This window comes from Schistocerca cancellata, chromosome 4 (genome assembly GCF_023864275.1).
Source record: "Schistocerca cancellata isolate TAMUIC-IGC-003103 chromosome 4, iqSchCanc2.1, whole genome shotgun sequence".
Lineage (NCBI taxonomy): Eukaryota > Metazoa > Arthropoda > Insecta > Orthoptera > Acrididae > Schistocerca > Schistocerca cancellata.
In genome coordinates, this window is record NC_064629.1 from 871949799 (window position 1) to 871976958 (window position 27160).

The 27160-nt window shown below is 41.9% G+C and overlaps 1 protein-coding gene across 1 annotated transcript in view; it reads left to right on the plus strand.

Moving 5' to 3' along the window:
• The window catches only part of LOC126184483 (dynein axonemal heavy chain 5), a 976026-nt gene that overhangs the window by 122812 nt on the left and 826054 nt on the right, over positions 1-27160 (plus strand). Inside the window, exons 8-14 of the mRNA XM_049926874.1 lie at positions 639-799; positions 3530-3655; positions 10026-10190; positions 10381-10488; positions 22185-22491; positions 22609-22626; positions 25528-25751. Coding sequence (XP_049782831.1) covers positions 639-799; positions 3530-3655; positions 10026-10190; positions 10381-10488; positions 22185-22491; positions 22609-22626; positions 25528-25751 — 1109 coding nt within the window. The remainder of the gene's footprint in view (positions 1-638; positions 800-3529; positions 3656-10025; positions 10191-10380; positions 10489-22184; positions 22492-22608; positions 22627-25527; positions 25752-27160) is intronic.

Sequence of the window (27160 nt, forward strand, 5' to 3'; positions counted from 1 at the left end):
TTCGAGTGTGGCACAGAACCCCACGAAGCCATGGATCTAATTCGTCAGGAAGGCACTGTGCAAGCTGATCGTCGCTCCGTAATGATGTAAGTTGTGTTTACATGAAACGGACTGGGTCCTCCAGTCCAGCTGAACCGATTATTGATCGGAAATAGTTATTTTCGGTTACCCGGAGACCAATTTTAACTATTCATGGTCCTCATGTTCCCAAACAACAGTGGAATTTTTATGGGTCACTATTGTTGGTGACTGGTAGGTAGAATATGCTGGACAATTCGGGGCCATGTCACGTCGAGTTGCTGGACAACGCTGGTCAAACGGAAGTCCGACACGATATTAGGAGGTAACCCATGACTTGTCACCTCAGTGTAATCTGCGATCATGGGATCGAATCCAGTCCACCACCAGCAAAGAAAGGTGAATCTTTGACAATCCCAGTCACTCGTGCTGGGGAAACGTCAGAAAATCTTTGAACAAACAACAGCCGAAAATACCGAGACAAAAGCGTACAGACAATACGCCAATAAGTGGCCACGAAAGCTTCAGCGGTAGAATGAATTGTCAGTAGTGAGGTAAGGCTCATTGTGTCAAAGAGCTCTGAGTGAAGGTCTTATGGCCGTATGTATCTGTGTGCGCAGTGTGCGAGGAAGTGTGCGACGAGCCGAACCTGTTCGAGGACGGGCAGACCCTGATGGCTGGGGTGCGCAGCCTGGAGGAGGCTCGCGAGATGATCGCCACGGCCGACCAGCTGGCCGCCCTCGAGGCGCGCGTCAAGGTCTGGATGCGCCGCGTCCAGGAGGTCTGTACCCTCATCTCTGCTACTATACAAACCACTATGCTTTTGTCCAGTTAACTGTCGAATGCAGCCATCCACCTCAGAACAAACTACACTCTCATCATCGCATCACAGAATCTGACTCAACGTACATCTACCCTCGAAAATTACAGCATTTTTGTACGGTAGGTCGGTAAAAATTCCGAGACTGTTCTGGCACCCAGTGTCCAGCACTGTTTCTGACTTGGCAGCCACAATTCGGCGCTCTTTAATAATCAGAAAACGATAACTATATTTCCTCCGCATTAAAAAAAATTTTTGCTATCAAACAGCTAAAAGAATTTGTAGTTATTTTCTATGTCAGTGTAATAAACCGGGTGATCAAAAAGTCAGTATAAATTTGAAAACTTAATAATCCACGGACTAATGTAGATAGAGAGGTAAAAATTGACACACATGCTTTGAATGACATGGGGTTTTATTAGAATATAAAAAAAATAACACACACACCATATTGCTAGACGCGTGAAAGATCTCTTGCGCGGGTCGTTTGGTGATGATCATGTGCTCGGCCGCCACTTTCGTCATGCTTGGCCTCCCAGGTCCCCAGACCTCAGTCCGTGCGATTATTGGCTTTGGGGTTACCTGAAGTCGCAAGTGTATCGTGATCGACCGACATCTCTACGAATGCTGAAAGACAACATCGACGCCAATGCCTCACCATAACTCCGGACATGCTTTACAGTGCTGTTCACGACATTATTTCTCGACTACAGCTATTGTTGAGGAATGATAGTGGACATATTCAACATTTCCTGTAAAGAACATCATCTTTGCTTTGTCTCACGTTGTTATGCTATTCTGATCAGATGAAGCGCCATCTGTCGGACGTTTCTTGAACTTTTGTATTTTTTTTCTAATAAAACCCCATGTCATTCCAAGCATGTGTGTCAATCTGGACCTCTCTATCTACATTATTCCGTGATTTATTCAGTTTTCAAATTTATACTGACTTTTTGATCACCCGGTAGATTAATTTCTATAACCAGAGATGACTGCTAAGATTACAATATATCATAACTATAAATTAAGGGTTCGCCAGATTAAAATTTGTGGGCAGTTGAAAAGAAATTTCAATTTGCTTGAACGAAGTGGTGGCATCTGTAAGGTCATCCCAAGGAGGAGGCAGGAGAATCAGTCTTCAGACGCCATCTGAAGACTGGTCGATGCACTATCTGTTGCAGCTATTCGCTGTAGGCGCTCGCGTGTGTGTAATCGATGGGTGATTGCTGTCATGTATCATTAAAATTTTGGTTTCAACGTATTCGCTGCTCCCACGAGTTTTGTTATAGTTGTTTTCATATATCACTCTTGACATTTTTGTGGGACTCCAGTTACAGGCCCATTTACAGCTGAAGAGCTAAGGTTCGGAGAATATTTATAGTTTCTTTTCCTGTAATAGATGAAGCGACGGAGAATGACTAGAATTTATTGTCACTTACCTTGACGCATATGAGAGGAAACGTGTAATTTGTAAGAGGAACATACAACGCATCCCCAGTTTATTCAGTTATAAAAATATTATGAACAAAAGTTAACACAACTATCAACTTTTCAGCAGCCTTAACTAAGTCAGTTCTTCAACGTGTACGACAGTCGTATCGCATCCGTCGAAACTTACCATCCGTAGAAACTAGAAGTTCTCTCAAGCGCCCTTTCGCTTGTGCAAACAAGTTGAGGTAGGGAAGGACTTTCAACAGCTACGAAACCTGTTGTAGTTGTATTATCCGAATAATTTGTTATAGTTTCGCGACAGAGAAAGATTGCACTATTATTTCTCAGTCTTCAGCACCTGCGCGACAACCGTAACGAAACCAGTTTCCGTCGCCTGGAAAAAAAGCTAATCAGATAGCGCGATGAACAATTTCTTACATTTCTGTACTTTTCTTTTCACACGAGGTACGCGGTGCCATGTGCTTATTTTTCAAGAAATGTGACACCAACAAGTAACGTACCTTCTGCACTTTAATGTGATATTGAAGAAATACGTATACTGAAAAAGTGGAAGACAGCAAGAACTTCTAGTTGCTGGCTGCAATGCACGGGCACCCTCCCCCCCCCCCCCCCCACATTCTTGGAGTATTTTCTAAACGACTTTACGATGAACAACTACGTAGGAAGAGGTGACGTGAGGCTCACAGAATAGTGATCTGTCTCTCGCAATGAAAAGAACACACGCCTACCTCACTCTTGTACGTGTAAGCGGAGCATTTTGCGTCACACTGAATACACATTACCTCTACTAACAGATATCAGACACCCGCTTTGAACCAATTGAACCAAATAAAAACTTACATTGTTCTTCAGATTTCGTTCACGTATTCAGCCACTAAAAATTAGTTACAAGAAATGAATCGCTCTAGTGGCATTTCTATCTTCCGGAAAGAATTGAATGAAATGTAGCATTAAGAACTTACGTTCTTGAGACCCATGGCTGCTCTGTTACAGTCCCTACGTGCTCCTGTCAAGGTGTCAGTTCGAAATTTCGTAATTTTGATCGTAAAGCAGTTAGTAAACTTCGCAATTATCTCCTACTCTGTCACTAATCGATCAACTGCCTCTGCAATTTTATGGCCAATTATTCCTGAACACGTTCTTTCTGCTCACTAGAAGTTTCCAGAGAATAATAAATTACTGCTTTCAGATAATATGCTTTGAGCTGTTTTACTGAAGTAAGACTCGAACGTGTTCCAGGTTTTGATGGAGAGCCAGCAGCTGCGTCGAGAGAACGACTCCAGTGGCCCTCAAGACGAGCTGGAGTACTGGAAGAAACGGGGAGCGCAATTCTCGCAGATAGTTTCTCATCTGCAAAGCAAGGAGGTTCGATAAGTTTCTTTCTTACTATTTATATGATAAGTACACAGTTGGAATCATGGTTGATGCTTCGGGAACATTCGTTGATCTAAGGCAGCCTTCACTTGTCTGTCTGCGAAGATATGTAACTTAGAGGAAGACTAGTGTACTCGTAGATTCTGAGTAGTTGGCCTCTCGTCGCCAGATCCAGTAGTACGGTAATGCTAGGTAAGGGTTGCTCTCAGTGACCTGGATTCAGGCATAAGTTTTGTGATAATATATAACCAAGGCTGACGTGCGTGCAGCGTAATGATCCAGTCCTAGAGGCAGTAGCCCATGCTGATGACGTCATCTCTTCAGTGGAAGGAAATGCTGAAAGAGAACTGAAATTTAAGGCCAGAACTCTCTTTGTAGAAGCTCCAGTATTGGTGTGATGAAACAAAACTTCCTAATGTTCTATTATGTAATATCACCAATCATCGTTATGCACATTTGGGCCTACCTTTTCCTTGCACTCTTATTCTTTTGTCCATCAGAATGGGCTCTTTTCCGTGCGTCAGACCAATTTGTTCCGATCTTCCTGAGTTTCTCTGGTAGACCAACACTCCAGTCGTGAATTTTCTGCCTAATTGTTTTTAATGTGGTATATCAACTTGTGTTATTACTGTGATTGTAGACTTTCCCGCCGCACACACCTGATATATTCCACGCAGTGTTTAGAAATACACGAAGAGCCAAATAAACTGGCACACTTGCCTATAACAATGTAGGGCGCCCGCGAGAACGTAGAAGTGCCAAATTTTTTTTATGTGGTATATCAATTTGTGTTATTAATGTGATTGTAGACTTTCCCGCCGCACACACCTGATATATTCCTCGCAGTGTTTAGAAATACACGAAGAGCCAAAGAAACTGGCACACTTGCCTATAATAGTGTAGGGCGCCCGCGAGAACGTAAAAGTGCCGCAACACGACGTGGCATGGACTCGACTAATGTCTGAAGAAGTGCTGGAGCCGATTGACACCATGAATCCTGCAGGGCTCTCCATAAATCCGTAAGAGTACAAGGGGGTGGAGATCTCTTCTGAACAGCACGTTGCAAGGCATTCCAGATATGCTCTATAATGTGGCGAGTAGAAGAGCGTTTCTGGAGTCACTCTGTGGCATTCCTGGATGTGTGGGGTGTCGCATTGTCCTGTTGGAATTGCCGAAGTCCGTCGGAACGCACGATGGACATAAATGGATTCCGGTTATCAGACAGGATGCTTACGTACATGTCACATGTCAACTTTCGTTGACACAATCATAATTAATTCACTCCTAAAGCCGGGAATTCTGTATAAATTAGGAGAAACACTTAAAACACCAGAAATTAATATTTTGGCCGTGCTACCAACAATTTTGCCAGATAAGAGCACCGAGTATTTGGGAAAAATCAAAGTGGACAAAAGATTTCCTAAAACACACATCATCTGAGGGTTGCGTTCGCAGATTCATAAAACACTCTGAGGTCTGTAATCGAAGTAAAGCCTATGAACAATAGATCGATGACAGTTACATTGAAATGTGCAAATAAAATGTACACAGTAACTAATGCATATATGAATATCAAACAAGAAAATTAACCATATCTTGTAAAAACAAATAAGTCATTGGAGGTGGCAGAAAACAAAATCTGTAAAATTTATCTGAAAATTCTTATCGGCAATTTTAGAGAACACAGTTAGGGAAAGAGAGAAAAATCAGAAAACATGTGGTGAGTTCCCTGCACGAAAATGGGCCAATCAAACTGGAAAGAGATTTGTAGAACGGTGTAGAAATTTCAACCTCAAAATTACGTTAACTCTTGTTCATAAAAACTGATCAAAACCAAATTATTTTACAAAACTAGAAAGATAACTTTTGGTGGTGTGATGATTGTGAACAGACAGTAAAATCTCGACTCAATGTATTCAAAACATGGAATAGTAACAAATTAGAAAATGCATATGTTATGTCCTGACAACTAGTGAGCAGTTTTCAAAATTAACTACATGAACGAAAAACAATACGAGTGCATTGAACCCTATGAGGCTGAAAAAGTCTTTAAAAAAATAAAAAACCAGGACGACTTTTTATAATATTTTTAAAGCAAAGTTAAACGTGTACCAGCACCACATATCTCTACTTCAAGAAGGAAAAGGTACAATTGACACTTAACAGCCATGAAAACTGCAGAGTACTTAGCAAATATTTTGAAAAACTTCTGAACTGTTCTAAACCTAAAGAGAAATTTCTACCAGAAGTGTCTCTAAAAACCAATTCAGACTCACAAACACCAAATGAAGAGGAAATTAGGGTAAAATTTAGAGGAAAAATTTCAGCGCATTTTGAAATTAAATCAGGAGTTAGACTAGGTGAATTAGACATTAATATAATAATAATAATAACAAAATTTTACTCAACAATTGGATGAATACATTTCCTCACTGGTTATGGACCCTATACGATATACGCTTGTCAAATTGAGAAGAGGTTAGCACGTGCTCCTGATCACATTGTATCTGAACGTCCGATGAACGCACGCGATTTTTCCATAATTACACGCCAGACATTTGTTTGAACATAGGATTTATTTTTGAGTGGTTATGCACTCACACTTCGACTGTAACTTATGCTGTATTAATTTTTCCACAGCACTAGTTTCTCGGCAATTTAAATTAGATAAAACTAAGTAGTGTCAGAAACTATGATTCTACCTTCTTAACCGACGGGGGGGGGGGGGTGTAACCCTACTCATATTGAACAAAATGGTCGTAGGAAGAGATAGAAAGAATAAAATGATTTTACTTAAGTTCGGTTTGTGAAACAACCTTGATCTTGATAATAATAATATAAGTAGATCTTACAGTAGTAGCACCGCCCACTTCCGAATCTAGATAATGGACAATAATGAGCTAAGAAGTGTACCATACAATCATATCAATAAAAATATTATTGATGTAACAGAAGATTAGCTATAAAACGAATGACAGCTCCTTGTATCAGATTGCAATACGATATTCGTGGGCGATTATAAACTATTGTCATTAGAAGTGCTATCAGCACTAACTACTCGTATATTCATCATCATATAAGAGGATTATCTGTCTTAGTGTGTGTTACACCTAAAAATATACACCTAACCATTCTAAAAAATGCAATCGCCAAGAAGTAGAACATTTAGTTACAACAGAAATCTACCATCACTTCATCGTTCTGGAACCGAAATTTCAATATAAACAATATAATAACTATCAGAAGCTAGTTTCATTACGGGAACAGGAAGCAATAATCTAACTACTGAATCGAAATATTTCTTTTGCTACTGCAAGCTTTAATTCATTTTTGCCAAACGCAGAAATGAATACGTAATATTCACGCTCATTTTTATTTTTCGTTTTCTGTTTATGGTTCCTTTTTAAGAACATACGTTTAGAATTATTTGTTTTACAGGTACATTTTGTCGTTTAACAGAATATGTAGGGTGTTACAAAAAGGTACGACCAAACTTTCAGGAAACATTCCTCACACACAAATAAAGAAAAGATGTTATGTGGACATGTGTCCGGAAACGCTTAATTTCCATGTTAGAGCTCATTTTAGTTTCGTCAGTATGTACTGTACTTCCTCGATTCACCGCCAGTTGGCCCAATTGAAGGAAGGTTATGTTGACTTCGGTGCTTGTGTTGACATGCGACTCATTGCTCTACAGTACTAGCATCAAGCACATCACAACGTAGCATCAACAGGTTAGTGTTCATCACGAACGTGGTTTTGCAGTCAGTGCAATGTTTACAAATGCGGAGTTGGCAGATACCCATTTGATGTATGGATTAGCACGGGGCAGTAGTGGTGGCGCGGTACGTTTGTATCGAGTCAGATTTCCAGAACGAAGGTGTCCCGACAAGAAGACGTTCGAAGCAATTGATTGGCATCTTAGGGAGCACGGAACATTCCAGCCTATGACTCGCGACTGGGGAAGACCTAGAACGACGAGGACACCTGCAATGGACGAGGCAATTCTTCGTGCAGTTGACGATAACCCTAATGTCAGCGTCAGAGAAGTTGCTGCTGTACAAGGTAACGTTGACCACGTCACTGTATGGACAGTACTACGGGAGAACCAGTTGTTTCCGCACCATGTACAGCGTGTGCAGGCACTATCAGCAGCTGATTGGCCTCCACAGGTACACTTCTGCGAGTGGTTCATCCAACAATGTGTCAATCCTCATTTCAGTGCAAATGTTCTCTTTACGGATGAGGCTTCATTCCAACGTGATCAAATTGTAAATTTTCACAATCAACATGTGTTGGCTGACGAGAATCCGCACGCAATTATGCAATCATGTCATCAACACAGATTTTCTGTGAACGTTTGGGCAGGCACTGTTGGTGATGTCTTGATTGGGCCTCATGTTCTTCCACCTACGCTCAATGGAGCACGTTATCATGATTTCATACGGGATACTCTACCTGTGCTGCTAGAACATGTGCCTTTACAAGTACGACACAACATGTGGTTCATGCACGATGGAGCTCCTGCACATTTCAGTCGAAGTGTTCGTACGCTTCTCAACAACAGATTCGGTGACCGATGGATTGGTAGAGGCGGACCAATTCCATGGCCTCCACGCTCTCCTGACCTCAAACTTCTTGACTTTCATTTATGGGGGCATTTGAAAGCTCTTGTCTACGCAACCCCGGTACCAAATGTAGAGACTCTTCGTGCTTGTATTGTGGACGGCTGTGATACAATACGCTATTCTCCAGGGCTGCATCAGCGGATCAGGGATTCCATGCGACGGAGGGTGGATGCATGTATCCTCGCTAACGGAGGACATTTTGAACATTTCCTGTACCAAAGTGTTTGAAGTCACGCTGGTACGTTCTGTTGCTGTGTGTTTCCATTCCATGATTAATGTGATTTGAAGAGAAGTAATAAAATGAGCTCTAACACGGAAAGTAAGCGTTTCCGGACACATGTCCACATAACATATTTTCTTTCTTTGTGTGTGAGGAATGTTTCCTGAAAGTTTGGCCGTACCTTTTTGTAACACCCTGTATGATAAGTTTATCTTGCTGTGGAGTTTCTGTCAACAATATCTTTTAATGATTCCCTTCATTTTTGTTATTAGTGGTCACGAAAACCTACCCAAGAACCATGACAACGAATATATCTAAACTGTGTAGAATGTTTTACAAAAAGAAGCATAATCTGCTTTATTATCGTTGTTGTTTCTTTAGTATGCATATTGGTTTAGTGCAACTTTCCACTACTATTTATACTGTATTACTTTCTTCATCGTCACATGGTTACATCTGTTTAATCCTGCCTAACTTTACTGAAGCCTCGGTCTTTTTTACATCCCACACGGAGTTAACCATTCCTTGATATCCCAGGATGTGTCCTATCAACAGGCGTCTCCATTCAGCCATAAATTTCTTTCTCCCCGATTTGATTTAGTACTGTTTTATTAGTCATTCGACCTGTCCACATAATCTTTACCATGCTTATGTAGTGCATCATTCCCATATCTCTTATTCTGTTCTTAACTGAATTCTCGTCTATGTTTCGCTGTTACACGGGCTATACTCCATACTAATACCTTCACGTAAGACTTCCTAACACATAAATTTATGATCGAAGAAAGAAATTTCCGACTTCTGCTACATTGGTACATTAAAATAACTCAATGGCGACAGATGAAAACTTGTACCTGACAAGGATTCGAACCCGGATTTCCCAATTAACGGAAGTGATCGCCTTAACCGCTTCGACTATCCGAGCACGTTCCGCGTCCGACCGAAATCTGCATATGCTGCACATTACAGAGTAATGTCCCCTGCCTATTGTTCCTTTCCTCCCATAGACCTACTGCATTCCTGAAGAGATCTGACATTACTTTGCATCTGCACTGAAAGATCTAATCCCGCCAGCTCTTATATTATATATGTGTGGAGTATTATATATGTATGCATGCCCGAAAGAATGGACTCCATAACCATCTAACTTAAATTTACAATCCGTGTTAACAAACTTCTCTTTCTCAGAAAATCTTATCTCGCTATTGCCAGTTGACATTTTATATTCCTTTACGTATTCAGTGATATTACTGCCCAAATAGCAAAACAGTACTACTACTTCTACGTTTCCCTTAATACCGACTGACGTAATTCCAATGCACTCTATTACCCTTGCTATAGTTTTACTGATGTCCGTCTTACGTGGGAGAAAGCAAATCTGAGAAAATGCTCGACCGTAATATGCACCTTGCAATTTACTGTGTGTTCTGTAAGCTACTACCTTATATGTGAAGGTTCTTGTATAAATATGGCTTCTTTACGATGATAAGATGACTGTTGTTTTGTGTTGCAGGTTCAGATGACCATACAGTGCCTGGCACAAGCACGCTCGAAAATTTTAAAGCACTGGAAAGACACCGATCGAAAAATTACCTACTGTTACAATGAAGCACGTGATAATGCAAAATTCATTCAGTCAATGGAAAAATGTTGCCATTCACTCTACCTGCACGATCCGGTAAGTTTTTTGTTACTCAGCGGATCGTCTTGCAATCTCCCTAGTTTAATCAAAGCAATGAAATTCGAAATACTAAGAGCAAATACAAATAAATTATAACGTTAGTAGTTGCACAGTTATATACATAAAGAATAATAACTCCGATATTCTGACGGAGTCCATAATACAGAGCGTTGTTTTTTCCCCGCAGGTACGAATGAGAGATTCTATTTTAAGTCTACTGCAAACAGTTCGCTTGATACACAGCGTTTCGCAGTTCTACAATACATCTGAAAGGACCTCTTCCTTAATGGTCAAGGTAATAACTCGAATTACGCATTCATTTCTGATAAGCAATCTTCCTTTTTTACAGGCTTAGAAAAGGTTTAAGAGCCTACTATTATGAACTACGTTTTTAAATCTTATGTTATTAATTTATCACGTTTCTTACAATAATAATTCGAAGTTTCTGAGTACTTTTTAAGTTACAATTTGTAGCGCGCCATACAAAAATGAAAGCATCTAATGTGGATTTACTTTGCCACCATCAACGTTACTGAACTGAATGTGAATATCTGTTATAATATGTAAATAATGAATTCTATTTTATGTTTCTACATGTAAGAATTCACATTTTTAACGTCCATTTCTAAATGTACTTTAGATCAAATGCGCATCCTAAGGATATAGGTTCAAATTTAAAAAGGCAAAGTCAATTTTTAGTGCCACTTTCCTTGTTGTTAATAAAACGTACTTCTTAATCATCGCCTACTTTTCATTAATAAGGGTAGGTCCTGATATACTGCTATGCGCCTAAGCCTTACGTGTAACTGGTAACGGTGAACGTCTTACGAATGGCAGAAGAGGAAAACGAACAACTACAGCTTAAGAGACTTGCCAGTTGTCTCCATGATGTCCTATTGTTGCGCATTAAGAACCGTAGACGGGAAGAATTTCCTACTATGCACATTTAAACAGTGGTATACGGAGTGTGCTGCCACATAGTTCCTGCTGCGTAAACTGTGTCTCAATATCCTTAATTTAATCTCAAATTGCAACGTTCTGTATTTTTCTTTCCGATTTCCACACGTATTCGTAATAGCACAGAAACTGAACACTTCTTTAAATGTGTCATTACATAGTAATTTGTTTCAGATACTGTCTTTATTAATCACGTCCCTGTGTCTTATAGTAGGTCGTTTGGTGCTTTTTATGACGTTACGCAACCAGCGAGTATATTATACGAAGAGCCTTTTTTTAACATATCGAAGCCTTAATGTACCACAACTTGACAACTCTTTGTAATTTTGCATTTTAACACTTATATTCACAAATTTCTTTTATATAAGGAGCAGTATATTCCCTGAGTTCAAAACGTCTTTTGGAATAAGGCAATAATAATCATTCTCAGGGAATATTATTTATTGTTCTAAACTAAGTGTGTGTGTGTGTGTGTGTGTGTGTGTGTGTGTGTGTGTGTGTGTGTGTGTGTCTCATTTTCGGTATCTACTTACGTGGCGAATACTGTCTAGCATGTGTTGGATATTGGAATACACCGGAATGATGTTATTTGATTAGTTTGTGCCATAGAAGAATTCGCAAAACATTGCTCCAAAGCCTGCTGAGGAAGGGTAACAGATTTACGTACATCGTATAATCTTTCAGCAAATATAAATTTTCCCCTGAAATTCGTATAGTATATCTTATACGTTAATGTGTGAGAAAGGTAATGGTAGAGATGGATAGGAAACTTATTTTTATACCTTTATGTTACGGTGACTGTCGTAATATCAATATCGAGGATTTCAGTTAGTCTTCATTTTAGTCACTGATTTCGTAATTTTTATGTTTTTTGAGTCATTTTTGGTTCATTGTTGAGGCTTTCTTATTTATAGTTCCATCCACGCGTATATTGCTACTGTCGTTAAAATGTCACTCTAGATCTGTCCTGCGAATCTTTCAAGATCTCTCGATTTATCGAGATATAAGACGAACGTCATTTCAAGCGATTAATGTACAGGTGCTGCAGAATTACGTTTTACATTCAAACTTATCACATGCGTCGATCCATTGTACTTGTATTTTACCACAGTATTAGTAAAAAAACTTTAAATCATCATTTACCATTTCGTTAGCTTGTTCACCAATCATTGCATCCATTCAGCTGTAGTTTGGGCACATGATCATCGAACGTATAATTATATTAATAAAATAATAGTTAAATGCAATAAGTAACAATAATAATGTAACTGCATAATCTGATAACTTAAATTTACCCACAGTACACAGAAATTTGAGGAGGCGACAGCTAGGGTCTATCTTTAGGAATCATTTCTGCCTTCACCTGGAATAAGTTTGAAACATCTCGTAAAACCTAATGCGAAATGGCTGGACCAGACAACAGTCCTGTGTTCCCATCACCCACAAATTCCACTCATTCTAATAACACACATAAAGAGCTCTTCTGCATTCTTGCAGACAATGGGAGTCTTACAAAATAATGGTTCATAAATGGGTGAGAAAATATGCTGTTTGTTATTAACAGTCTTAATTCTTGTGAAAACCTATTAAAATGTATGTTGTAGTGTGCACACTATACCGAACAGTACTTAAAGGTGCCTGCTCAACATAAAGACAGTAACTGTATCTCAGATTGTATTGGTAACGCCTTCTTCAAGAGGTACGAATGTGTACCTTCATTTGTTGTACCATCATTTTAAGTGAGTATAATGTAACTCCTAACGGAAATATGTGTGAAGCAGATTTTATTGCACCCAGAAACGATCTTTACTTGGCAGTGGAATGTGCAGTATTTTGAAATAACCTGTTCGATTCAAACTGCGTGCCAGATCGAACCTTGAACCTGGAAACTTGCCTATCTCCACAAACCTCTATATCTACGTATATACTCTACAAACCATATTACGGGGCATGCTGGAGGGTACCTTGTGCCACTGCTAGTCACTGACTTTTCTGTTCCACTCGCAAATGGAGCGAGGGATAAATGACAGCCTGAATGCCTCCTTACGAACCCTAATTTCTCTTGTCTTGTCTTAGCGGTCATTACGCGTGATGCACATTGCTAGCAGTAGAATACTTCAACAGTCATTCGCAAATGACGATTCTTTCTCAGTAGTGTATCGCGAAAAGCCCACCTTCCCTCCAGGGATACACATTTTAGTTTACGGAGCATCTCTGTAACACTCGCGTATTGATAGAGCCTATCGGTAACGGATCTAGCAGCATGCCTCTGAATTGCTCCAATGTCTTCCTTTAATCCGACTTGGTGGGGATACTAAACACTCGAGCAATGCTGAAGAATGCATCGCAGTACTATTCTACTTTATAGATAAGGTACACCTTCCTAGAATTCTCCTAAATAAACCAAAGTCAACCATACGCCTTCCCTACTACCGAGCTTACGTACTCGTTCCATTTCATGTCACTTTGCAACGTTACGTCTAGATATTTAATCGACGTGACTGTGTCAAGCAGTACACTACCAATGCTGTATTTAAAAATTGCGGGATTGTTTGTCCTACTCACCTGCATTAACTTACATTTTTCTACATCCAGAGGAAGCTACCATTTTTTACAACGAATGGAAATTTTGTCGGGCGCATCCTGTATCCTCCTTCACTCAATCAACGACGACACTTTCCTGTACACGACAGCGCCATCAGATCGTTTAGATATATTAGATCTACAACTTTGCTGGCCAGCCGGTGTGGCCGTGCGGTTCTAGGCGCTTCAGTCTGGAACCGCGAGACCGCTACGGTCGCAGGTTCGAATCCTGCCTTGGGCATGGATGTGTGTGATGTCCTTAGGTTAGTTAGGTTTAAGTAGTTCTAAGTTGTAGGGGACTGATGACCTCAGATGTTAAGTACCATAGTGCTCAGAGCCACTTGAACCATTTTACAACTTTGCTTCCAACACTTTTTCTCGAAAGTGGAGGCTTTATTGTGAAAAACTTACAAAAACTTTACGATTCAAAATATTGGCCATCACTAGGCAAGGTATTGCCATTTTTCGGGTAGCACACGGATCGCGCGACGGAAGAACTGGGCGTCTTTTGAGGAGATCCATGAATCGATAGCGTTTTCCACCTGTCCATGTGACCGGAAGTGCTGGTCAGCCAGGCCGTGTGCCATTGATCGAAATGATTGTAGTCAGAGGGAGCAATGTCAGGAGAATACAGCGAGTGAGGTAGGACTTCCGGTGTCAATGTTTCCGAGTACAGGGTAGTTATAATTAAAGTGCAGCTACTTACAGAGGCCCAGTGTTGGCTGTAATTATCGTATGGCAGCGACGCTTCGTAGAAATTCTGATGTGCTTAATGCGGAACCGGATTTCACTGGAAAAAACTAGTTCCAATTTTGGCCAACAGGTGCACATCTGGCGCTGTGACTGTAAGAAAGAGGTGTAGAAGTACTTCCATCTGTAATGGATTAGGAACGGGATGTAGGCAGATAAGGTCAAACAAGTGAGAAACGAATAATGTTTTCTTCATTATTATTAACCGTCGCTTACACAAGTTGTTCTGTATGGACATCGGAGACTTCGACGAGATGCTCCATCCATAAAGCGACGTGATCAACAGTTGCTCGCAGCTGTTCTGGTGGAATATCAGTAACGTGTTTCTTTATACTGGGCTGGCCTTCAGATCATGTACAGACGGAACGTGTCCCTGGTAAATGCGTTCTTTTAGATATCCCCAGAGTCAAAAGTTACATGGATTTAGATCAGTGATCTTGCAGGCCACGCATCTGGAAAACATCTGGAGGCAACAAGTTTGCGCAGGGTTTCATTAAGCAGATCTTTCACTACGCAAGCGACAAATCTTGCATAAAAACGGTGGCTTCCACGCAGTTGCGCTCTTCCAAAGCAGGGCTCAGATGCTGTACACGGCGGTCTCGATAACATGCAGACTTCATGGTACACCTCACAGGCTCTCTAGGTGTATTCTCTTCAAAGAAGAACGTACCCAGACACAAGGTGCTTGTGAATTCACATCACAGTCAGATACGCCGTGTGCAATGGCGATTCTGGGTATTCACTGCACACTGTAATGTAAAATGTGTCTCATCACTCCATAGACTATTGTCCGGCCACATGTAATCAACTTTGATCGGTGTCATAAACCGAAGAGCAAATTCAGAACGTCGCTGCGGACCATGAGGTTTCAGTTGCTGCACCGTAAGAATATTGTACGGGCACCAGTGTAGAACAGACCGCAAAACTTTCTGTACTGTTGACCTTGGGACGAACAATTCTCGTGACACTGCACGAGGACTAGCACTGCTCGGGGCACGTTCTGCTTGATCAGTCACAGCAACAGCTACCTCATCAAGAACTTCCACCGGGATGGGAAATCTTCTTCTTTCAGGTGACAAACCAAGCTCACCCGAGTTTTCGAATTTCATTATCATCTTCTTTAAATCATGTAATGATATCGCCAGACCTTTCAGCCGTCGATACTCTCTCAGTGCACCAATGTAATTGCTGCCGATCTCGTAATACCGTTTTTCTCGATAGCAATACGGGTACTCACTTTATGGCTTGTCACATGACAGCGTGGATGTCATAACATCATACAGTGCAAAGCACCAGGTTTGCACCTGGTGGCCAAAATTGGAACTATTTTTTACAGCGTAAATCAGTTCCGCATTAACGTATTAGCATATCTGCCACGTTTCGCTGCCATACGACAATTACAGCTCACACCGGACCACTCGGTATATACAGAATGAGAGCGATCCTGTCACGCTTCCCTGGGTCACTCCTGATGATACCCTTGCCTCTGATTAACCATAAGATGCTCCACTACTATAACATTTACCTACTCAGTCACAACCATGAGGCCATCTGCGATTATCTACATTGTCAGTGTGAATACACACACATAACTAGTGAGCATAGCCCTACGTGCCAGTACACTGGAGAGCCATGATGCAGTTTACTGACATAAGCTTTGTTTATTTAAGTTAATCATATCTAAGGCAGTAATATTGTTATCATTCACAACAAAACTCTTGCGTGCAATCAGCTCACTTCCTACGCGCTTATGCATGGTTTTACTTTGTAACATAAGATAAACTAAAAATTCAGCTTACTGCGCCACTGAGGTTGGTCTGCCTCAAACGAAGAGTCGTTATATTCTTATCTGCAAACTTTTTTCGTCTGTGGAGTCAGATATGTCACTTTACTTAACACATGCGATTATATTACTTTTGCTAGATATAACGGTGAACAATCCTTATACTCATGCGGAGCAATTATTGAAAGAAGTTTTGGATGTACATTTCTTATCCAGACAACATTTTTATTGATGGACAATTTAGTGACTCATAAATCAGGGACAGGGATTAGCCCATTCTGCTGGAGCAACTGGTTGATGCCTCTCCCCTCAACCTTCGTCTTTTTAGTTTCGCCAGAATTGTCCATACGCCAACGTTCTAGACCATTCGAGATGCCACATTTTCCCTGTCTCCACGAAATGGCATCCGACTACTTTAGTGGTCTCCTGCGGCCGTTCTTCGTCTCCTTTTTTAAGAATGGTCAAACATGGCTTCCTTTCACCTCCCTGAATTCTGCTGTTCTGCTCTTCTGAAAATACCGTAACACTCAAATCAAAGATTATATTTAGATGCAGATATAATCTACATCTACATCTACGTGATTACTCTGCTATTCACAATAAAGTGCCTGGCAGAGAGTTCAATGAACCACCTTCAAGCTGTCTCTCTACCGTTCCACTCTCGAACGGCACGCGTGAAAAACGAGCACTTAAATTTTTCTGTTCGAGCCCTGATTTCTCTTATTTTATCGTGATGCTCATTTCTCCCTATGTAGATGGGTGCCAACAGAATGTTTACGCAATCGGAGGAGCAAACTGGTGATTGAAATTTCATGAGAAGATCCCGTCGCAACGAAAACCGCCTTTGTTTTAATGATTGCCACTCCAATTCACGTATCATGTCTGGGCACTGTCTCCCCTATTTCGCTATAATACAAAATGAGCTGACCTTCTTTGTACTTTTTCGATGTCATTCGTCAGTCTCACCTGATGCGTATCCCACACCCCACAGCAATACTCCAGAATAGGGCGGACAAGCGTGGTGTAAGCAGTCTCTTTAGTAGACCTGTTGCACCTTCTAAGTGTTCTGCCAATGAATCGCAGTCTTTGGTTTGCTCTACCCACAATGTTACCATGTGATCGTTTCAGTTTAGGCTATTTGTAATTGTAATCCCTAAGTATTTAGTTGAATTTACAGCCTTCAGATTTGTGTGACTTACTGCGTAATCGAAATTTAGCTGATTTCTTTTAGTACCCATGTGAATAACTTCACACTTTTCCTTATTCAGGGTCAATTGCCACTTTTCGCACCATACAGATATCTTATTTAAAGCATTTTGCAAGTCGTTTTGATCATCTGATGACTTTACAAGACGGTAAATGACAGCATCAATAAATCACACATTTCCTTCCTCATTCATTACATTCTATTATAAAATAATTTATACTTTCCTTCAACTTAAGAGATTTCTTAATATTATGTCCAGAAATGGGCGTGAGCAGGGAAATAGGAAAATATCATGTCACTGCTATGTCTCGTATGCAGTCAGAGTTCGCTCTCTGCGTATCGAGTGACGAGCGTTTATCAGAGGACCTAAAACTATCGCCTAGCTCAAAAACACCGTGTAGCATACTCCTGATATGTCAGTGGGGATCTTGCAGTCTCCGTTACATAGCGCAGGCTCAGAAATCTGCAGCCAAGACCATCACTGAGTCGATTTTACCTCTGGTTAAGACTTTGCACTCGGCTCCAAACCAAAGGTCATCGATCAATTCTGTGTACTTCAATGTGTAAGCTCTGCTTGCATCCCGAGCGAGCCTAGCAGTCTTCACCATTAGTGCCAGCCACCTGAGTGGCCTCGAAACCCAAGAGACAGTGCCGACATTATGTGCAACTGCAAGATGAATGCTCCCTGCGCGTATGGCCCTATTAACAGCCAATAATTCAGCTGCAGCTGTCTGATACACTCTGCCTTATGTCACTGGTTTCTACTTCGAAAATAAGTCCTCAAAGTATGAACCCAAGGGAACACCCCAAGCTGCTGTTCCTCAGTCATATACAAATTTACGAGGGTTGTTCAGAAAGTAAGTTCCGATCGGTCGCAAAATGGAAATCAGTGGGAAAAGCCGGTAAAGCTTTGCACAGATGCGTTGGGCAGTGTCTCTAGTATGCCCGTCGATCGTGTCGCGTCGCTCTTTTCAGTTCTGAGTGAATAGTGAGCACTTAAAGATGGGTAGATAATAGCATCTCCCGCCAAGTATGAGGGCCTGGTAAGAGATTTCGCCTGTGTCATGCAGCCCACATAACACAACTGTCGAGCAGTTCCTTCTTCATGCCAATTCTCTGCCGCACACTGCAGGGGCAATGAAGACGCTCCTGCAGCGTTTCCGATGAGAAGTGTTTGATCACCCACAATACGAGGTGCATTCAAGTTCTAAGGCCTCCGATTTTTTTTCTAATTAATTACTCACCCGAAATCGATGAAACTGGCGTTACTTCTCGACGTAATCGCCCTGCAGACGTACACGTTTTTCACAACGCTGACGCCATGATTCCATGGCAGCGGCGAAGGCTCCTTTAGGGGCCTGTTTTGACCACAGCAAAATCGCTGAGGCAATAGCAGCACGGCTGGTGAATGTGCGGCCACGGAGAGTGTCTTTCATTGTTGGAAAAAGCCAAAAGCCACTAGGAGCCAGGTCAGGTGAGTAGCGAGCATGAGGAGTCACTTCAAAGTTGTTATCACGAAGAAACTGTTGCGTAACGTTAGCTCGATGTGCGGGTGCGTTGTCTTGGTGAAACAGCACACGCGCAGCCCTTCCCGGACGTTTTTGTTGCAGTGCAGGAAGGAATTTGTTCTTCAAAACATTTTCGTAGGATGCACCTGTTACCGTAGTGCCCTTTGGAACGCAGTGGGTAAGGATTACGCCCTCGCTGTCCCAGAACATGGACACCATCATTTTTTCAGCACTGGCGGTGAATCTGTGTGGTTCCATTGAGCTGACTGGCGCTTTGTTTCTGGATTGAAAAATGGCATCCACGTCTCATCCATTGTCACAAAATGGTTCAAATAGCTCTGAGCACTATGGGACTCAACATCTTAGGTCATAAGTCCCCTAGAACTTAGAACTACTTAAACCTAACTAACCTAAGGACATCACACACACCCATGCCCGAGGCAGGATTCGAACCTGCGACCGTAGCAGTCCCGCGGTTCCGGACTGCAGCGCCAGAACCGCTAGACCACCGCGGCCGGCCCATTGTCACAACCGACGAAATGAAAGTCCCATTCATGCTGTCGTTGCGCGTCAACATTGCTCGGCAACATGCCACACCGGCAGCCATGTGGTCGTCCGTCAGCATTCGTGGCACCCACCTGGATGACACTTTTCGCATTTTCAGGTCGTCATGCAGAATTGTGTGCACAGAACCCACAGAAATGCCAACTCTGGAGGCGATCTGTTCAACAGTCATTCGGCGATCCCCCAAAACAATTCTCTCCACTTTCTCGATCATGTCGTCAGACCAGCTTGTGCGAGCCCGAGGTTGTTTCGGTTTATTGTCACACGATGTTCTGCCTTCATTTAACTGTCGCACCCACGAACGCACTTTCGACACATCCATAACTCCATCACCACATGTCTCCTTCAACTGTCGATGAATTTTAATTCGTTTCACACCACGCAAATTCAGAAAACGAATGATTGCACGCTGTTCAAGTAAGGAAAACGTCGCCATTTTAAGTATTTAAAACAGTTCTCATTCTCGCCGCTGGCGGTAAAATTCCATCTGCCGTACGGTGCTGCCATCTCTGGGACGTATTGACAATGTACGCGGCCTCATTTTAAAACAATGCGCATGTTTCTATCTCTTTCCAGTCCGGAGAAAAAAAATCGGAGGCCTTAGAACTTTGAATGCTCCTCGTACAGTCCGTCATTGGCTCCCCCTGTGTCTCATCTCTGCTCACAACAACCGCTAGCTATGAAGACAAAATTTTTCCACAGACAACGAGCTGTAGACGAGTACAGATAACTGGCCGAAAGCACAGGTGGCTGCTTTCTATGACGAGGATGTTGGAAAGTTGATACAATACTAAGACAACACTCGAAGTTGGAGCGGCGACTATGTAGAGAAGTAGGAGGAAGGTGTACCTAACTGTCGCAAATAAAACGTTTCTGGTTTTCACAGTGGTTTCCATTTCGCGATCGATCGGAACTTACTTTCTGGACAACCCTCGTATTTCCTACGTATTATGTTGACCTACATTATAGGCACAAATTTTACATAGACTTGACTCTCTTTAGCACTCCAAGCTATTTGTGTATTTCCTCAGGAGCTGCGAACATCAGAGTAGTCTAGATGTTGAACAGTATCTTTAAAGAGACTGTGGCAAGATCTGCTGAACCGGTGACACCATTTAAATGAGTTTCAGAAATTTTATTAACGGGCTGTAGCACGCTGAGCTGGATTCAGAGCAGCAATTACATGGTACTAGGAAAGCGTTTCTAGATGGAGACGATTCAAAATGATAGATGGTGATGTTTAAGTCTCGAGGGCAGGAACGTGGAAAGTTATGCTGAAAGCAAAAAGGAGGGGATCTGCAGATCACTAGCAGGAAAGACGCTACTAAATGTGTGAAACGTCTTAAGACATGGTTTATTATTTTAAATGTAAACTGCGTTTAGCAAGAGCAGGCACTGCTTGCATGGGGAGCGACAGTTAAAACTAACTTTTTGAAAACGGCTACAAGTCGCACTTAGTATTTTTCATTTACGGGTTTCGCTTTTCAAAGTAACTTACTTAAACTTTGGCGCTGCCAATGTCATCATTTATTACTACGCTTTATACGTAAGTGCGGGTCAATTTTTGTGACGGGCCAGAAAAAAGGAGGAAATGCAAAAGAAAAGGGAAAAGGGAAGAAGAGGGAGAAGAACACGAAAAAAGTATGGAAATGCAAAAGAATAGGGGAAAAGGGAAGAAGAGGGAGAAGAACACGAAAAAAGTATGGAATGAGTTGGATGCACTAAAGTGGAAAGGAGGGCGAGATGTACGAAAGAGAATCACTGGGAGATTCGAACTGGAGTGTGCTGAACAGTAGATCCGTAAGACTTCACCTTTCGTGGTAGGGAAACGCTTGAGCCTTGTTGTTTACTACTTTACGCCAATTGAGCCAACGCAAAGGAAATGTAAATACTACATTTTGGGTTTATTGTTTCATTCGTTTCAGCTTTTCACGGGAAAGCTGAATCACGCTGCTGGTGCAATCAATGCGAATTTGGACTCTTTACTGTTACGTGCTTTCATTTGTATCGTGCAATATAATTACTGAATTGTGTACCTCCTACTTCTTTGTTACGACCGATGACCTCGCTGTTTGGTCCCTCCCCTCCCCCCCCCCCCCCCCCCAAACCAACCAACTTCTTTGTTAACTCCTGTTCATCGCAAGAGACGCATAAACTGGCTAGACAACGATTAAGATTGAATAAAATATGGTGAGATGTTGCCACTGGCGGGAGCGGCCGGGGGGGGGGGGGGGAGGGGAAGAGGGAAAGAGGGAAGGATTCACCGTAGAACTCCAGGATTCTAGAAGACACAGGGTTTGTCTTTGTCTCGACCCTCCACCAACTATTGAGACTCTCGCACTACGTGGAAAGTTGTGTGGTCACGAGTCACTCCCACTGAAGGCCACATCGCAGATACCATCTGAATGTCCCTTCGTTATTACCTGCTGTTATGTGGACGGATCGAAAGGAAATGTCAGAAGACATCAGTAATTAATTTGTAATTTGGGAGGTTTGTAGGACAATATAAAGTAGCAGTCCTAGGCTAAGACCTATAATTAGTATGAAGAAGTTCCTAAATAATTATCCACCTACATCACATCGACGCCAGCCTATTTCTGCAGCTGTAACTGAAGCATTACGTTTCGCTTTTTGTTTAGATAACGAACCAGATGATAGAGACGTGCAAGCAGTACATCACGAACCGCGGCAAGGAGACCATCTGGTCGCAAGAGCGCGCGGAGGTTCGTCGCAAGCTGGAGCACTGCATCCGGCTGAACAGTACCTACCGCAGCACGTACAGCGTCGTCAAGAGCCAGCCGTTTCTCCCGGGCCAGACCTCCTTCAGCTTCTCCGAGAACTACGTCTTCGGCAAATTCGACGCCTTTTGTGACCGTCTCAACAAAATTATCACCATGTTCAATCTTGTTGACGATTATAACATTTTATTTGAAAGGCGCATGGAAGGCGAGTACCCTAATTTCCGTCAACTGGCACTTCCAAACAACTACTGAATATATGAATATAATCCACGTCTTTGCGAGTGTACCCTAGAAATATAATTATTTATTTCCTTTCTTGCAGGTCTGCTTCTTGGGGAAGGTAACTATTACATGAAGAAACCCATGCCCATTTGAACGAAATGGGCATGAACATACATCACTGTATAACTAAATAACAAAATTAGCCAAAGACGTGTGCTTGTCTTAATTTTAGCGTAAAAATTGTGATTATGCACTAACCTACAATTACATACGTTAATAATTTTTCTAGAACGCAGGTAGATTGAATGAACGCGTTGTTCTTAGTTTTCCGTTGCAAGTCATCGATTCTACAGCATAACTTAAACGTAACATTCTCGCTGTGTCTTTGAATTTCTAGGACTTCATTAGACCAGAAAATTAGCCTCTTAGTCTTAGATTTCATTCGCTACCAATATCTATTTATTACATGCATTTACCGGGTGATCAAAAAGTCAGTATAAATTTGAAAACTTAATAAACCACGGAATAATGTAGATAGAGACGTAAAAATTGACACACATGCTTGGAATGACATGGGGTTTTATTAGAACCGAAAAAAAACCAAAGTATTGCTAGTCGCGTGAAAGATCTCTTGTGTGCGTCGTTTGGTGATGACCGTGTGCTCAGCCGCCACTTTCGTCATGCTTGGCCTCCCAGGTCCCCAGACCTCAGTCCGTGCGATTATTGGCTTTGGGGTTACCTGAAGTCACAAGTGTATCGTGAGCGACCGACATCTCTAGGGATGCTGAAAGACAACATGCGAAGCCAATGCCTCACCATAACTCTGGACATGCTTTACAGTGCTGTTCACAACATTATTCCTCGACTACAGCTATTGTTGAGGAATGATGGTGAACATATTGAGCATTTCCTGTAAAGAACATCATCTTTGCTTTGTCTTACTTTGTTATGCTAATTATTGCTATTCTGATCAGATGAAGCGCCATCTGTCGGACATTTTTTGAACGTTTGTATTTTTTTGGTTCTAATAAAACCCCATGTCATTCCAAGCATGTGTGTCAATTTGTACATTTCTATCTACATTATTCCGTGATTTATTCAGTTTTCAAATTTATACTGACTTTTTGATCACCCGGTACTTTAAATTCAACCATTAACTGCAATATATACAAATTTTCGTGGATTATACAGATTTATTTGTTCGTGAAACACACTGCCTGACCAAAAAAAGTGAAACAGAAGACATGGTTTGATGTCAGTGTAGCTTTGTAAGCGTACACACCATCGGCTGGTATGATTAATTGCAATTCTCTGTATCAGTTACACGGCCAGAGTCCATTAATGGTGTTCTTGTTTAGTATTTTTATTAGATCTGGTGGGGCATATAGAGGTCGTGACCGGTTTCTGTTTCTATATTGCTGAGGCAATTAATATTAGTAGCTTCTTTGTGCCTGTTCAGATTACTGTGATACGTAATGAAGTTATGTTACAAAGGATATTGTAGTACCAAACCATAGTGCAGTATCCAGATTTGTGGGGCATTTGGGTGAGGCAGTGGCCCCATGTAGGACATAATGGGATCATTAGGTCAGGCATACTCATCGTCAAGGTGGACCATGTCTGATCACGACAGTGGAGAATCGTCGTATCAGAGAACAAATAATGGACACCCTGCATCATTCTGTGTAAGTCCGCACCACTGGTCGGAGGTTAGCAGCAGCCAGACTGAGGAATTAACATCCGATGCGAAGGCTGCCATTTATACTGGAACACAAATGGCTGAATTTGGAGTGGTGTAGTGACGGGAAGCATGGATTGCTAATGAACGGCGTCGCACGGTGTTCAGCGATGAATCGCAGTTCTGCACTACCCAGGATGACCACCGTGGGCGAGTATGCTGGTGACCTGGGGAGCAGTCCCATACGTCCAATGTTTTGGGACCGAGAGAGGTGGCGCAGTGGTTAGCACACTGGACTCGCGTTCGGTAGGACGACGGTTCAATCCCACGTCCGGCCATCCTGATTTAGGTTTTCCGTGATTTCCCTAAATCGCTGCAGGCAAATGCCGGGATGGTTCCTTTGAAAGGGCACGGCCGACTTCCTTCCCTATCCTTCCCTAATCCGATGAGACCGATGACCTCGCTGTCTGGTCTCCTCCCCCCAAAACAACCCAACGCAATGTTTTGGAGACACCCAGTGGTGCTACTGCTGGATTCATGGTGTGGGGAGCCATCGGGAATTACTTCACGTCATAGCTGGTAGTGACTGAGTGAACTCTGACGGCACAATGGTACGACACAGACATCATGTGTCCTCATGTCTTACCTCTCATGAGACTCTATCGTTGTGCCAGTTTTCAACAGGGCAATGGTTGTCCAGACATGACAAAGGTCTCTATGAACAGTCTGCTTGGTTTTGAGGTACTCCTGTAACCATCAAGATACGCAGATCAGTCCCCGATAGCACGTGTGTAGCACCAGCTCGAGCGTCAACTCTGTCCCAGCGCCATTAACCAGGATATTAAGGACCACTTACGACGGTTATGGGCCAGCTTGCCTCATGAGTGGATCCAAAGACTACATAACAGCCTTCCAGACCGAATTAGCTCATGTATCCAGGCCACATGGGGTCATATTGATAAGTGGGCACGTACTGCCAAGATCTTCGTAAATTCGATCGATTGTGCAACATCCGAAATAACATCACGTACCTTCAGTCCATGACGGTCTCCCCCGTAACCTTTTGGGTGTTTCACTTTTATTTTCAGGCTGTGTATTTCATTTATATACTGTCCGGTTACTACTTCTTACGTCATTCGATGTAATCACTGCACACTGGGAAGTTGTTTGTTGCAGTACGGCTATTCCTACTGTAAGATCATTTCTGTACGACATGTGGTACCCAAGACGAGTTGTCTATATTATTTATGACAACTGACAGTAGTCATGTACATCAGTCTCAGTGCTGCACGTAAGTTAAAAATACTGCTCTTCTCTGAATTTTATCATACTTTTTTTCAGCTCTGGAAGACGCCATGAAGACGTTCGAAGAAGCTAAAAGTGGAGTAACATCTAAAGTGTACGATTACCTCGACCAGCGAAATATTGAATTTGACGCCGATTTTGAGATTTTTCTTGCAAAAACTAATGAGCTCAAAGAACATGTTGGATCCATGATAGAGGAAAATTTTGACAGCGTTTGGGAGAGTCCTCAAGGAATTCGTTTCCTTATTCGTTTTGAAAAGGCAAGTACACAGTTTCTCTAGAAATAATTCTTGAATGCTTAAACTGAAAATTCATGAAATTATATCTCAGACACAAGTAGTTTCAGTACTGGCTACTTTAGAAGGTAACGGATGCTCTATAATACGCACAGAAACGTCAGTGAACTCAGTGACTACTTGTAGCATTTAATTCTGCTTCGCCTCAACGAGTGACCTGCATTGTGGTGGCCTCTGTCCCGTTGATTCTTGGCTTACACAAGTCCATGAATTTGCTCAGAGTTCAGGCTAATTGAGAAAGGATACAATGACTAACTCTTTTTCTCCATTGGTTGTTTTAGAGGAGACATTTCACTTAAATATTTTTACTTTTCTAGAAAGAAACTCCTGTTTCGAAAAGTAGAAAATTTACCTGTACTGTCATGGTCGTCGCACAACAGTTTACAAAAATATAGAAAACATTGAACTTACTACAACATCAGGTGACAAGAAAAATCGTATTCCAGTGAAGAGTGTTGCAGCCCACGCCCTCATCGATGGACCTTGTGTATTTCTTGGATGTTCACTTAATTTTAGCTTGGATATAAACGACACATTCTCACATGGAAATGGATGGTTCAGTGTTGCCATAGTGAGAGGTGGTGGTGGAGTGTCTAGTGTAACTGGACTTGAAAGTTTTAATGATAGAGATGTAATTGCCTATCGTACCTACCATATGTTTGAAATTGCTAATAAAGACTTTGGTAAATCTGCTTATGACTCTACGTCTCCACTTGTATCCAAAGTGAAAAGTTATCTTTTCTCGGAGCAGCTTTCGAGTGTTTCTCACTACGACATTACATGGTTAAAATGGGAAACAAATGTCTGGAGCCACCATAAATCAGTATTTTACGACCTCATTTATTTCCTTTTCATATGGAAATTTCAAAGCTGTAAAAGTTTCTTGGGACAGTATCGCGGAGGCCTTAGCACCAAAAGTATCAGAAAAGAGGTGTATTTCCATGGAAGTATGTACTGTCTTGAAACATCCATAACTTCTTTGTAAAAAGCCCTAGCAATTGGATTGTGTTGAGAGTTTTAACTAATTCACAAGTATATATTTACATGAACCATGGACCTTGCCGTTGGTGGGGAGGCTTGCGTGCCTCAGCGATACAGATGGCCGTACCGTAGGTGCAACCACAACGGAGGGGTATCTGTTGAGAGGCCAGACAAACATGTGGTTCCTGAAGAGGGGCAGCAGCCTTTTCAGTAGTTGCAGGGGCAACAGTCTGGATGATTGACTGATCTGGCCTTGTAACATTAACCAAAACGGCCTTGCTGTGCTGGTACTGCGAACGGCTGAAAGCAAGGCGAAACTACAGCCGTAATTTTTCCCGAGGACATGCAGCTCTACTGTATGATTAAATGATGATGGCGTCCTCTTGGGTAAA